General features: G+C 42.0%; 1 protein-coding gene across 1 annotated transcript in view; it reads right to left on the bottom strand.

The window, feature by feature from the left end:
- LOC148126753 (complement factor B-like) overlaps nt 1-15,370 on the bottom strand; it is a 44,269-nt gene that overhangs the window by 21,557 nt on the left and 7,342 nt on the right. The window contains exons 2-8 of the mRNA XM_087923292.1: nt 12,254-12,463; nt 10,105-10,290; nt 8,503-8,676; nt 6,940-7,035; nt 4,884-5,020; nt 2,249-2,387; nt 1,632-1,784 (exon numbers count right to left, since the gene is read on the bottom strand). Coding sequence (XP_087779418.1) covers nt 1,632-1,784; nt 2,249-2,387; nt 4,884-5,020; nt 6,940-7,035; nt 8,503-8,676; nt 10,105-10,290; nt 12,254-12,463 — 1,095 coding nt within the window. The remainder of the gene's footprint in view (nt 1-1,631; nt 1,785-2,248; nt 2,388-4,883; nt 5,021-6,939; nt 7,036-8,502; nt 8,677-10,104; nt 10,291-12,253; nt 12,464-15,370) is intronic.

The following is a 15,370-nucleotide window of genomic DNA, read 5'->3' as shown; positions in this document are numbered from 1 at the left end:
CTCCAATTAGGGATTTTTGTGGATTCCAGGAGCTTAGTTACAATCTTTGCAAGATAAGCACGGAATGCACTTTTGGTTTTAAACTGTCACACTGCTCCTTCAAATCCCGCCACTCCCTTCGTGGCAACTCTAAAACAGGCATAGAAATGTTTTATGAGTTGACACAATAAATGATCCAAGACAATCCTTGGAAAACATGGAAAGAGGAATCTTAAGGATTGCAATTCCTGGTAGAAGCAGCTGGAGAGACAGGTCTCCATCTTTTCCTCTCAGCTGATTGGCTTTTTTAAGCATGCCTGGATTTTAACTACACTCTTTGAAGTTTCTCTTTTAATGTGCTTTTTATTTTCAAAAGTTAAGTGACTGGTCAAAGGCTAATTTATTCTAACCCCTGGATGGATTTTAACATTAATTTGTGTGTGTATGTATTTTCTTTGTTCTAACGAATGCTTTTACCTACAAGTTCAAATGGAGAAGGCTAAAAGAAATATGGACTTTACAGACTTACAAACTGACAGATTTGATGAGTAATAAATTGGATTTCTTTTTAAGAAGATGGATGGAAATTGGGGAATGGGCTTATTATATCCAATCGACTGGGCTTTTTGGGGAAGATAGATCGATTTTGGAGAATAGGCTTACTATATTTAATCAGACAACAATTGTAAAGAGATGTTATTAGGGAGCAAATCAGGATATTTGATATTGATCCAGGAGGGATCAGAGATAGCTGTTGTGATTTGGAATAGATGAAAGAAGTCATGGTAGACTTTCTGCAAGTTAAATACAATAACAGCTTGTTAGCAGATTTTGAAAGTTTAATTTTTCTGTTGCTTTGCCTGTTAACTGTTCTTAATATAGTAGATAGCTGACAGGTCAAATAAGTTGAAAATAGAAGTTTAAAAAATTGTGGCTCGGTTTGCAAGAGAGGGGGAAACTAATATTGTTACAATATATTTGTCAATATTCAACGAAGTTGGATGATATATATGTGGGTGCTTCAGTGGTAGTATGCTACTGGTTTGGACTGGTTTGGCCGAACCGGTAGTAAAAAAAAAAAACCCTGATCAGCTGAGAGGATAAAAGCATGGGAGGGTGGGAGGCTTGCTCCTAGCTTTTCGTTTCTTCATCCTCTCAGCTGATTGGCTTGTTAGGGGTCTGTGCATTAGGGGCGCCCGCACACACACACGATCACCCACCGAACCAGTAGCAACTAAGGTAGGATCTCACTACTGGTGGTTTTGTGTTTTTTGTTCTTTTTAATGCAGATTTTTAAATTCTCTATTTTTTGTTTTGTTTTTATACAATTTTTCAAAACTCTGTAATTTTTTTGAATAAAAAATATTATTTAGAAAGTGAAGGGTTACCCTCATAACGAAAGGTTTGAACCTGTGGATTCTGGATTCTGGAAGATGATGCATAAAAAGGATAAAAATATAAAGCAAACTTTTCCTGAATATACACATTAAGAAAAAACAAAATTGAGCCCTGTCTAAATTACATTTAAGGGAATATATTGATTAAATAAATAGCATAAAAGTTCTTTCCAACAAATATTGAAGTAGCTACCCTATTAAATATTAAAAAGTAGCTAGAAGAAAAAGTTTTTTGTATGTGTTCTTTTTCCTCACCATCACTCAGGAGGATGATCACATGGCGTGTGGAATTGGAAACAGGAGGAGGATTTAATCCACGTCTCCTCTCATCAGCTTCCTGGGAAATCATCATTTCATAGACAGTTGTGAAGGCTTTCTTTATGTTGGTTCCTGGCTTTATCTTATGCTCTGGGGGAAAAAAAAAAGATAAAAGGAGAAAAATGAACACCATTATTTGCAGTTGGCTGGCCTTAGCAAATCTCATTTGCTATTCAGGCTACACCTGCAGCCACAATATAACCTAACTGATCTTCAGATTCTCCCTTCAGAAAAACATCAACAGCTGTCTTTCTTCAGTATTGAATGTTTCTCAGTATCAAGAATTCCTTAAGCACTTTGAATGTATATTAATACTTCCTAGTTGATAGAATACAGGCAACAATATTTTGGCTACTATACAAGGAATATAGTAAAAGACTTAAGGATGTAGACGTTGCTTGGAAGAGAATGGAAAATGTTACCGAGTGCCACGTAAGTATGTAAATTTATTTATTCCAAGTATGAAAAAGACTTCTTGTTCGGATTATAAAATGAAACCGGTTGTGGGTGAGCAAAGACCTATCTCCCTGGCAAAGATCAGGAATAATCCTCACCAGAAATTTTGATATTTTTTAATTGCTCAATCACCCAGGCTGCATCAGTGCTCTGTGCATGAAATGTGTTGAAAACCTCTTTGCTGTTTGTGGCAAAAGTGATGACGGCATAATTGGGGGAGACATCATAGCTGGAGATCTGCAAAGGGAAGCCAGGAGACAAAAAGAAGCATGATATGTATGGCATTTCTCAACTACATTCATTAACATTCAGTCCCAAGGGCAGTTTGGGGAATGGCTTCAGTGCACAAAATCTCCCGCCACCAAACATTTGCTGGTGAGGGAAGGTTTTACATCCCTGGCCTCTCACGCTGGCCTATTCTTGCTGACATAGACTTACCAATATGGCAACCTTTGCAAAGTCCTAGACTAAAATATTCTTGGACTTCCACAAAAGTTTGGGGATTCCCTATGCTAGAACTTCTGCACATGCCCCATTCCAGAGCTTTGCAGAAGTTGACACATTGAATAGGGCACAGCAGACCAGCCATTTTGACCCAGAAGTTAACAATAAATAATGTTTTTCTTCTGTCCAGTCCCTCAATCTGCTGAGGACCTCTTAAAGATGGGGGCGTGAGGGGGGTAATGATCAATCTCTTTCATTTTACTGTTTTTTTTAAAAAAAAGATCAACTATGCATTACCAGGGATTTGAAACATAGGTGGAAGGACTAAGGGAACCTCAAACACAGTGGTGGTATTCTACCGGTTTGGCCCGGTTTGCCAGAACCGGTAGCTCCGAGGATCATCTGTGAGGGAACTGGTTCACTCCGACGATCAGCTGCTGGGCTCTCCCACATGCCCGGCTCTATACTGATCTTCATTTCCGGCTTTTCAACCTCAGCTGTTTCATGTGGCACAGCAGATTGCTGCGTGTCAGCTGTTTTACACACAGGGCTTGCAGCAGCAGGTGAGTTGGAAATGCTGTGCATAAGCAAGGTGCACGCTCACACCAAACCGGTAGAAAATTTTTTTGGAACCCACCACTGCTCAAACAAATAGTGAACCTTACTATAATTTTGGGCAGTTTTCATCGAAAAGAGTACTAAGCATCCGCACAAGGAGGATCAAAGGTCTCTGGTGTCAGAAGAGTAATTTGGGGTTCCAACTCAGCTAGAGTTCTCTCTCTAGCACAGGGTTGTCAAACTGGTGGCCCACAGGCTGGATGCATCATGCACAGGCCATGCCCACTCCAGCTCCACAAATAGGAAACACGTCGTGAAACATCATATGATGCTGTGAGTTTGACACCTGTGCTCCAGCACATACAACTTCAACAAGCACTATATAAATCCCCCGCACACAACACACATACACTCTGCTAAGAAAGAAGTTCCCTGAAGATGGACTCCAGCATGAGTCCGAAAGCTTGGAAGAGCTTCTCGGCTTTTTGGCTAAGATCAAGTGCGAAAGCTTGGAAGACAAAACCTCTGATCCTGGTGACCGACCCCGATTGGATCCTGCAACATTATCCTGGGACACGAATATTTCCCTTTCTTCATGTTCTTCTTATGTTTTAGCCTCCAGTCCCTTAATCATCTCAGTTGCTCTTCTTTGCACTTTTTCTAGAGTCTCAACATCTTTTCTATAGTGTGGCGGCCAAAACTGGGTGTAATATTTTAAGTATGGTCTTACAGTACAGTGGAACCTAAGGTCGTGAACATTCCTGTTCGTGACCAAATCAGGTGGCAAAAAAAAAACCCCAACCAATTTTTGAATCGGGTCACGTGCCTTTTTTTTTAAATTGCACGCATTAGCAATCGGTCGTGCTGCTGAATATAACCAAATCGAGTCACAACCGGAGTCCAGGAACAGATTGCAGTCACGACCCAAGGCTACACTGTATATTGGTCATCTTGTTCAAGAGATTAGGTCTTACTCAAGGTCTTACTTACTCAAGTTCTAACTCCTTTAGACTCTCCACATTTCCAGTGTTCCCTTGATCATAAAAGTGGTTTGCCTTATGATTTCATCATGCTGTGGAAATCTGCATCTTAAAGTCCACATGTTTTAAAAAGGCGAAGTTTGATAAACCCTGGTTAATAACTAATACCGGTACCTTCTTGGTACAGGACTGAGCAAAGGAGTTCTCCACTCTTCTACTCATTGCAGAACACCTTATGCCACCAGGCTTGAAATTCTAGACCTAGAAAACCTTGAACTACACCACCCTCGGTCCAATCTAAGCATAGTATATAAAATTATACATTGCAAATGTCCTACCTGTCAATGAATACTTCAGCTTCAACCATAACAATACAAGAGCACACAATAGATGCAAACTCAAGGTAAACGGCACCAAACTTGATTGCAGGAAATACGTCTTTAGCAACAGAGTGGTCAATGTCTGGAATACTCTACCTGGCTCTAAGGTTTCTTCCCCAAACCCCAAAAACTTTAACCTTAGACTGTGTACTATTGACCTCACCCCTTTCCTAAGAGGTCTGTAGGGGGCGTGCATAAGCGCACCAACGTGCCTACCTTCCCTATCCTATTGTTTCTTATTTCATTTTTCTTATATGTATCCATTTCATGTATTCATAACTATGTTTATACTTATATCTGTTATCTTATAATTGACAAAAATAAAAATAAAATAAGTAAAGAAATAAAGAAATTATCTGATTCTTCCATACCTTCTCAATCAGCTTGATTGTAACATTCTGTGTACTATTGAAATCCACTGCTTTAATACTTTTTGAGGCATCGAGGAGGAAGTAGATGTTCATTGTGCCTCCTTTCTTAATGACAATCTTTCGCTTCTGTGTAGCGGCTGGAGTGAAAAAGAACTAGTATTCATATCTTGTTTTCCCAAGTACAGTATGTGTAGTTTTGACATATTGGACATTCTTTCTAGGGAATGAAAGAATTGCAAACTGATAGCACATAGTCACTCATTCATTCACTCACTCATTCAATCAATCAGTCAACTGCAGTATTTGATACAAAGCCCATATTTTTGTTTTATTTTTAATGAATGAAGTTCAGCGGTGTTCCAATATTTGAGGGGCTGCCACAGAAAGGAGGGCGTCAAGCTATTTTCTAAAGCACCTGAAGGCCAGACAAGGAATAATGGATGGAAACTGAACAAGGAGAGATTTAACCTGGAAATAAGGAGAAACTTTCTGACAGAGAGACAGTGAGTTGCCTTCAGAAGTTGTGGGAGCTTCATCACTGGAAGCTTTCAAGAAGAGACTGGATTTCCATCTGTCAGAAATTGTGTAGGGTCTCCTGCTTGGGTGGGGGACGGAGTTGGACTAGATGACCTGCAAGGTCCCTTCCAACTCTGTTAATCTGTTAATCTGTATTATTGATTCTACAGCCAAAATGGCAAGGTCCACCTGAAGAGCCAAATCATTGGTCTGTGATGATGCCAAGATATATAAAAATGCAACACTCTTTACAAAATACAGCGAGGGCCATATCTTTCCATATACAAAGGCACCCCAATGACCAGGTATGCTTAATGCACAGAAAATACTGGCTTAACACTGAAGGGGAAAACTACACCCAAGGTGGTAGAGGCAGTACTGAAATGAAATAACTTAGAATAAGGCACAGCTACCACAACATACTGCTGCAAATTTCATTAATGGAAATTACGATCAGGAGCTTGATAATTAGGAATATGTCTGTGTTTTGAGGTGAGATTCAGTCCAGAGCTGCAAGATGGTTCAGAAGAAGAGTAACAGCAGCTGTCAATCTAACACAGTGGTCCCCAACCTTTTTTGCGCCACGGCCCGGTACCGGCATCACAAAATGATCTGCGGCCCGGTTCCAGCATCAGCACGCATGACAAGGCAAGGTGAGCCGAGCGACCGGCCAGCCAGCCGTCCCCCGCTTCTCCCCGCCACCTTCAACTCCTCCTTGGTACCTTTGTCGATGGGCTTCGCTTCGGGACGGCTTCGGGACGGTCGCTCGGCTCGCCTTGCCTTGGGTGCTGAAAGAATCCTCGCGCCTTAGTTTCATTTGAAGCCCCCACATTCAATGAAACTAAGGCGCGAGGATTCCTTCAGGACCCAAACGCCGCTTTCCAACCGGAAAAGCTCACCCGGAAGCACTTTCTTGTCAAACAAGATGGCGGCACCCAGCAAACCAGCGGCCCGGTAGGAAATGTTCCACGGACCGGGACCGGTCCGCGGACCGGTGGTTGGGGACCCCTGATCTAACAGACATCCACAGAGAGAGAACAGTGCTTTCACAGTGGTAGACTTATGCCCAAGATTCTACTATGGGTAGAATCTTCTGCCTTGGAAGTATCCCTGAGATATGCTTCCATTTTTCCTCAACTAATGATCTGCTTGAATATTTAGAAAAATATTATGCAATGTCTGTGATGCTTTTAACAATTCTCTCATGGAAGAGAATCTTTGTAACTCAGGGTTGAGCTACAAAGTCCTTGGTGCTTTCTAAGCTTAACTGTTAGCTTGCAGACTTTTCATTACCCAACTAAGTAACATCATCAGTGTCGATCAGTTGCTAATTAATGTTCTTGAATTGTTGTTGTTATTGTTTAAAAAAACCTCTCAGTGTTCTTTTTTCCAATAATGAAATGACATTCCATTAAATTGCCCTAGAATCTGTACTACTCAGAGAAATGGAGAGCATCTAACGATATTAATTGTGGTCTCTCTTGTTATGCTAGGAAGGGAATTATAATTATCCAAGCCAGTTCCATTTACAAAGACTTACAGGTATTTCTATTGGATTCTGCGGCTTCAGCAGTTTCAGTCAAAGATGAAATGAAATTGTTGGCAACTTCTTCTGGGGTGTCAAAAGTATATGGCTCTGGGAAGGAACAAGAGGAGGCTCAGTTAGTAACAGACCATAAAAGAGAATGCCCCAAAATAAATAGAACTCATTTTTATGCAAACCAGGATTGAAGTATTAAGAAGGGGAGTTGCACATTTTGCCGCTCTGAGACTCTTTGGGATAAACATAGAAGACTCTCTAGTGCAAGGGTGTCAAACTCGCCGCCTGCGGGCTGGATGCGTCATGCCACAGCCATGGCTATCCCCAGTTTAGCGAAGGGGGAAAATGTCATGATACATCATGTGACGACGACATGACGACACGAGTTTGACACCTCTGCTCTAATGCTATCTGTTTAGTCCATTTTAGGGGCACTCTATGTCATTACATATGTCATTAATATTTCTGTTCTAGTATATACAACATTTATACGCTTTGAGTAAAAATACATTATTATTATTCTTTCAGATACTTTACTCTGATTTTGTTGATAATGTTGTTTTTTACACAAAGCTGGCTTTATTGGTTTGATATTTACTTATCTGACGTTTTCCATGGAATATCATTCCTTTGGTTTATCATTTTTATTGGGTTATAAAATAAAAATAGGATACAAAATAGGAAAATAAATAGGAAAATGGTGAGGAGGAAGAGGGGGAAGAGAAGTGAGGGAGGATAAGAAAAAAGAAAAAGAAAAATTGACTTCCAATTCTCTGTTACAGTAAAAATAAGGCATTTGTTCATATCAGTACAAAAAAACCCAAAAGTTGTGATTTGATGTTAATGCCTTATTTTACAGGAACAGAGAGAATCGGAAGTCAATGTTTCTTTTTTCTTTTTTTCTTATCATCCCTCGAAATATCATTTCACCTGACCACGATTTGGTCCTTATATCTGAAGCTTGCCTCTGACATAACCCCTGAATGCAACAACCAAACCAAACCACAATGAAAGTGTGGCATTCCCAGTGGTGGGCTTCAAATTTTTAAACAACCGGTTCTCTGCCCTAATGACTGGCTGGGTGGACGTGTGACTGGGTGGACATGTCACTCATCACACCCAGTCCCGCCACCCAGCCACTCGCCTCAAAGGCAGAGGTAGTATTCACCATTGGCTGGCCCGAGCCCTGCCTGTTTTTCAGCCTGTTTTTTTTGCTGTTTTTTGGACTATTTTCAGGCCATTTTTCAGTCTGTTTTGGGGCCATTTTAAGTCTGTTTTGGGCCATTTTTCAGATCAAAAGCATCCTGAAAAATGGCCAAAAAACAGGCCAAGAACAGGCAGGGGTGGAGCCAGCCAGTGGAGGGATTTGTTGGTTCATCAAACTCCACCTAATCTTAACTGCTGGTTCACTCGAACCAGTGAGAATCAGCAGCAGCCCACCTCTGGGTATTCCTATGCAATAATTTTTATAATCAAGAATTCCTCTCATGGCCCCAGGATTCATATTTTCAGTATTTAACCCCCCATATTCATCCCACCAGGCATTCTTTCCCCTCTGCTCACGTCGACACTCTGGTTCTGATCCGCTCCAGCCTCCAAATTCTTGGCAAACCCGTTCCTTGGATCCAAAAAGGACAAGACCATTCTCACAACTATACTGGACCCGATATTCTGTTCGATATTGTTTTCCTTCTTTTCGACTACCAATTGGAATCCCTGGGTTAGTACAATGGCCAGCTAGAGAGGAGAAGAGAGGACCCCATGAATTAAACAGTCATCTTGAAGTATATGCATTTAGCAACAAATATATTATGCATACATGAAATATCTTTCAGTTCTCAAAAAGCTAAGAATTAAAGCAACAAAAGGTGGGATTCAAAAAGAGAGAAAACAAGGATGACGGCTGCCTCTACTCTTGCTCATGTTAGCTCTTGAGGAAATGAATAGAGACAGAAGACAAGGTGAGAAAATTAGGGAGATTAAGTTTAAAAAAGAAACATATAAATTGAGGCATTTGCAATAATTTGGTCTTAATTTTGTAAGATCCATTCAAGGGAATAGAAACATTAATGGAAAATGAAAGGATTTGGTATGTTAGCAGGTTATACGATTAATAACCCAAAGACAAAAATGTCAACAAAAATATGAATTTAGAAGAGCAAATAGTACTAACGCAGAACACTGGCTTTAAGTTTGAGGAAAAAGTAAAATATTTGGGCATTATGCTGACAATAGGAACAGTATGTAATTTCATAATAATTATGTAAAGGCATGTCCTTTGGGGCATGTAAATGAAAGGTTGGTGCCTCATTTCCACACTGAATACAACCAGGTTTTTCCATAGGAGCATCACATAGGAGTCCTTAACAAGAGCTTGCAATTTTTGAGGGAATTGACCCTGCGTGATGTCTGGGTGTGCCCAGGGGTGGGTTCATACCGGTTCGTACTGGTTCAGGTGAACCGGGTGCTAATTTAACATCTGGTTCACCAAACCAGTAGTTACAATGACTGGCTGGCCCAGCCCACCCAGCCTTGGCCCTCCCAGGAGTCTCCACGGAGCCTATTTTGGATCCCAGGTAAGTGCAGGACCCGCCTAGAGACTTAGAGAAGGTGAAAAATGGGCCTCCCGCGACCTGGGGAAGCCGTTTTCACCCTCCTGGAGGCTTGAGGAAAGCCTCCAGAGCCCAGGGAGAGCAAAAAAAATGGGCCTCCCAGAAGTTCGGGAAGGCTGGAAACGGGCCCACTTCCGGCCTTCAGAGGGCCTCTGGAGCTTGTGGAGGCCACTTTCGCCCTCCCAGAGGCTCAGGGAATGTCTCCGGAGCCCGGGAAGGGCAAACACCAACACCACCGCTGTGGTGCAGGAGGCTGACTAGGCCACGCCCACCATGACCACACCCATCCAGCAACGGGGCAGAAAACCGGTTGCTAAAATTTTTCAAGCCCAACCCTGGGTGTGCCAGTGTGTGGAAAGGAGGCATCAGCATTGGTGGCTGATAGTCTGTATTGGCTAATGGCAGCTGTGCCTGTTGATAGCTGAATATTGATGACAGAAGATTAAAAACTGATGTTGTGTTTTCGAAGACAGAAAAGAAAAGGAAGTCTGAAGTGAGAACAACTGATAGGACTTGCATGCAATTAATTAAATTAATTAATTTTCATACTCACTTCCATCATCACAAATGGTTGTTTCTCCACTCCATTTCCCATTGGGAAGGCAGGTGCGGACTTTAGAGCCCTTCATATTGTATCCTCCATAGCAAGAAAACGTGATGCTGTCGTTTATATTGTAATGTTGCTGTGGGGGCTCAAAGTAACCATTTTCGAATTCTGCAACTCTGGGGCAATTAATAACTGAAAAGAATAAGTCATCAGTAAGCGAGATTGAGTACTTCGTGGTTATATTCTCTACCTCAATAAATTAATCGTTTCCTCTCCTTCTTGAGCTATTTTAGTATTCAGCGTATGAAATTGTGCAGAGGGGTTGTCTGACCTGGGACTCAAGACCTTGTAACGGAATTTCAAACTTTCTGTGTTGCTGAGAGACTGTACTTCCTCCATCCATGTTGCTGGTCATCCATAAGAACAACCGATGTAGTTGCCTGAACCCAGACTGAGAAGAATGCAGATAACTTGCTTCAGTCAAGATCTTCTGTAGGTCAGAAGTTGCCCAGAATGGCTGGACCAAAGGATTACCTCTTGAGAAATAAACATACTACTAAATGTCTATGGAGATTCTCAATCATCCAGGACATGGCTGTCCCAAATGTGCTTTTTTCTGATTTTGTTTTTTTATTTTTTTTCCTTGAAAATGTTTCACTTCTCATCCAAGAACTGAAGAAGCTTCTTGGATGAGAAGCGAAACATTTTCAAGGAAAAAAAAAACCAAGAAAGTCTAGTGGCCTTTTGGAATAGCAACTTTGGGAAAAACATGCTACTACAAAGGTTGCCTTTTTCAAGAGGCAACTGAACTTTCTGTTTTTTCTTTGAAGACATTTCGCTTCTCACCCAAGAGAAGCTTCTTCAGCTCTGACCGAATGGTGGGAAGGGAAGGATTTATACTCCTTCCCTGCCATACAGTCAGAACTGAAGAAGCTTCTCAGACAAGAAGCAAAACGTCTTCAAAGAAAAACCAGAAAGTCCAGTTGCCTCTTGAAAAAAAGCAACTTTGGGACAACCATAACCTGGATGCAGAGGTAGCAGAAATTTTGAGTAGTTTGGAGAAGCGGCAAATATCACCTCTGACTGCAGATTTTACAGCATCCTTCCTCTGTCACGCCCACCAAGCCATGCCCACAGAATCAGTAGTATAAAAATAGAATCCCACCACTGCCTGGATGACTGAGAATCTCCACAGACACATACCAATACTTATTTCAATGCTGGGGCACCGACCCTTTCCTCAAAGTGATGTCCGCTCTAAGCTGTGTTCAGAAATAGCCTGACGGATAACAAATGAAGAGCATCTCTCTGGCTGTAAATGTCACCAGAGGCATCTTGATGCACCACCAAGCAGCCACTTATATTATCCCAATCCCATGGTTAAAGAGAGTCACTGATGATATTTTTCAAAGGACCACACATGTTCCGACTTCATTGTGGAGGTAGAATAGGGTTGGCAATCAGGACCGTCCCATTTATATGCCTAGTATTTTCCTTGATACCGAACACAGGTCAATGAGGAAGAATGACTTCTAAACAAAGAAGTTTCCATTTTTTGATAGTAAAATCATTAGGTCTGATCTTTGGAGTAAATGCTCAACATGTCTAGTAGCTGAAGATATGCAGGAAGGTTTCAGGTCCAACATTGCACATTTGGATGCCAACAAAGCATTGGTGGGATTCAAATTTTTTTACTACTGGTTCTGTGGGTGTGGCTTGGTGGGTGTGGCAGGGGAAGGATACTGTAAAATCTCCGTTCCCACCCCACTCCTGGGGGAAGGTTATTACAAAACCTCCATTCCCTCCTCATCCCACTAACCTGCTTTCCAGCTCCGCTCTCTTGTGCAGGGCAACCAAAGATGATCCAGCCGATCAGCTGGGACTCGGGAAGCGGAGAATAGATGGGGGTGGGGCCAGTCAGAGGTGGGATTTGCCAGTTCTCTGAACTACTCGAAATTTCCGCTACCGGTTCCCCAGAACTGGTCAGAACCTGCTGAATACCACCTCTGCAACAAAGCCATGGGTCTCCCCATGAAATCAAAAGGAGCCCTAAAACTTATGCGCTCCAAAACAGGACATCCCCTCAGTGTGTCATTGCTTTCATGGCCAGCTGAAAGGCAGACTGTCTTTTCTAAATTTAGAAATTAAATTATACCTTTGCACCTGGCCCGGGAGACGTTTATATTATTTATATTTTTCATAGTGCTCCAGTATCCTCCCGGTTCGCATGTCCGGTACTCGGTAGGGTATGGGTATTGGCCCTCTGGGCATATATACTGAAGTACTGTGTTGTTCAGCAGCACTACTGTTTGGCCTCCTGCAATTTCGTGTGACTTCAGCACATCACAGCTACCATCCACGTCATCTGAAGGGAAGAAACACAACAGAACATTAAAAGGATTCCAGTGATAACCTGTTTCCTAAGTCAGAGTTTCTCAACCTTGCCAACTTTCAATCAATCAGAATCGAGCTGGAAGGGACCTTAGAGGTCTTCTAGTCCAACCCCCTGCTCAAGCAGAAGACCCTCTCCCATATTAGACAAATGGTTGTCTAATCTCTGCTTTAAAATTTCCAGTGTTGGAGCATCCACAAATGGTCACCAAACTAAAAAAAAAAAAAATGTTAAGACTTTGGAAAAGGTTCAGAGAAGAGCAACAAAGATGATCAAAGGCCTGGAGACTAAAACTCATGAAGAACCATTGCAGGATTTGGGTTTGGCTAGTCTAAAGAAAAGAAGAAATTGGGGTGACATGATAGCAGTATTTGAGGGTCTTCCACAAAGAACAGGGGGTCAAATTATTCTCCGAAGCACCAGAGAGCAGGACAAGAAACAATGGTTGGAAACTAATCAAAGAGAGAAGCAACCTGGAATTAAGGAGAAACGTCTATCTATCTATCTATCTATCTATCTATCTATCTATCTATCTATCTATCTATCTATCTATCTATTTGTCAAGCAATTATAAGATAATCCCCATTAGTCCTTCTTTTCTCTAGACTGGCCACGCCCAGTTCTTACAATTGTTTTTCACATTTTTTGTCTCCAATTATCTTAGTTGCTCTTCTTTGTGTTTTTTTCCAAAGTCTCAACATCTTTTTTGTGATGTGGTGATCAAAGCTGGATGCAGTATTTAACTTAAGATGTGTCAAGTGAAGTTAAAGTTGACTGGGTCAACAAACACTATTCTAAATCCTTAATAGCCAGCCTATAGGCTATATGATTTTTAATTTTGGTTTTGCTGACTGCAAGTCAGTCTTAACTTCCAGTAACTACATGAAAAGGTCCATGCAGTTTTTCTTGGCAATGTTTTTCAGAAGTGATTTGCCTGAGCACTGGGAGAAGGAACTGGCCCCGAAGTTTCTCATTCTGGTCTCAGGCCTAAGGCAGGACTAGAGCCTCTATAGGTAATCCTTCACTTTTGACCACAATTGAGCCCAAAATTTTTGTTGCTAAACGAGACAGTAGTTAAGTAAGTTTTATAGGTGAGTTTTGTCCCATTTCTTTCTTGTTAAATGGATCACTATAGCTGCTAAGTTAGTATAAGATAGATAGATAGATAGATAGATAGATAGATAGATAGATAGATAGATAGATAGATAGATTTAATAGATCAATAGATTTATAGAGATAGATGATTAATAGATAGATGATAGATATAGGGATAGATGATTAACAGATAGAGATGATTAATAGATAGATGATTAATAGATAGATGATTAATAGATATAGATATAGATGATTAATAGATAGCTAGATTGATGATAGATATAGATAATTAATAGCTATAGATAATAGATATAGAGATAGATGATTAATATACTGCTCAAAAAAATAAAGAGAACACTTAAACAACACAATGTAACTTCAAGTCAATCATACTTCTGCAAAATCAAACTGTCCACTTAGGTAGCAACACTGATTGACAATCAATTTCACATGCTGTTGTGCAAATGGAATAGACAACAGGTGGAAAGCATAGGCACTTAGCAAGACATCCCCAATAAAGGAGGGGTTCTGCAGGTGGTGACCACAGACCACTTCTCAGTTCCTATGCTTTCTGGCTGATGGTTTGATCACTTTTGGATGCTGGCGGTGCTTTCACTCTAGTGGTAGCATGAGATGGAGTCCACAACCCACACAAGTGGCTCAGATAGTGCAGCTCACCAGGATGGCACATCAATGCGAGCTGTGGCAAGAAGGTTTGCTGTGTCTGTCAGCGTAGTGTCCAGAACATCAGGAGACAGGCCAGTACATCAGGAGATATGGAGGAGGCCGTAGGTGGGCAACAACCCAGCATCAGGACCGCTACCTCCACCTTTGTGCAAGGAGGGACAGAAGGAGCACTGCCAGAGCCCTGCAAAATGACCTCCAGCGGGCCACAAATGTGCATGTGGCTGCTCAAATGGTCAGAAACAGACTCCATGAGGGTGGTATGAGGGCCCTATGTCCACAGTTGGGGGTTGTACTTATAGTCCAACACTGTGCAGAACATTTGGCATTTGCCAGAGAACACCAAGATTGGCACATTCGCCACTGGTGCCCTGTGCTCTTTACAGTTGAAAGCAGGTTCACACTGAGCACATGTGACAGATGTGACAGGGTCTGGAAACACCATGGAGAACATTCTGCTGCCTGCAACATCCTCCAGCATGACCGGTTTGGCAGTGGGTCAGTAATGGTGTGGGGTGGCATTTCTTTAGGGGGCCGCATAGCCCTCCATGTGCTCACCAGAGGTAGCCTGAGTGCCATTAGGTACCGAGATGAGATCCTCAGACCCCTTGTGAGACCGTGTGCTGGTGCGGTTGGCCCTGGGTTCCTCCTAATGCAAGAAAATGCTAGACCTCATGTGGCTGGAGTGTGTCAGCAGTTCCTGCAAGATGAAGACATTGGTGCTATGGACTGGCCCGCCCCTTCCCCAGACCTGAATCCAATTGAGCACATCTGGGACATCATGTCTCGCTCCATCCACCCATGACACATTGCACCACAGACTGTCCAGGAGTTGGGGGATGCTTTAGTCCAGGTGTGGGAGGAGATCCCTCAGGAGACCATCTGCCACCTCATCAGGAGCATACCCAGGCATTTTAGGGAGGTCATATAGGCACACGGAGGCCACGCACACTACTGAGCCTCATTTAGACTTGCTTGAAGAACATTACATCAAAGCTGGATCAGCCTGTAGTGTTTTTTTCCTGTAATGTTTTTTGAGTGTAACTCCAAATCCAGATCTCCATGGGTTGCTAAATTTGATTTCCATTGATAATTTTTGTG

This window comes from Pseudonaja textilis, chromosome 2, assembly GCF_049901715.1.
Source record: "Pseudonaja textilis isolate UNSWEBS1 chromosome 2, rPseTex1.2, whole genome shotgun sequence".
Taxonomy (NCBI): domain Eukaryota; kingdom Metazoa; phylum Chordata; class Lepidosauria; order Squamata; family Elapidae; genus Pseudonaja; species Pseudonaja textilis.
The sequence above is the reverse complement of the archived record's forward strand: the minus strand, read 5'-3'. Positions and strand labels throughout refer to the sequence as shown.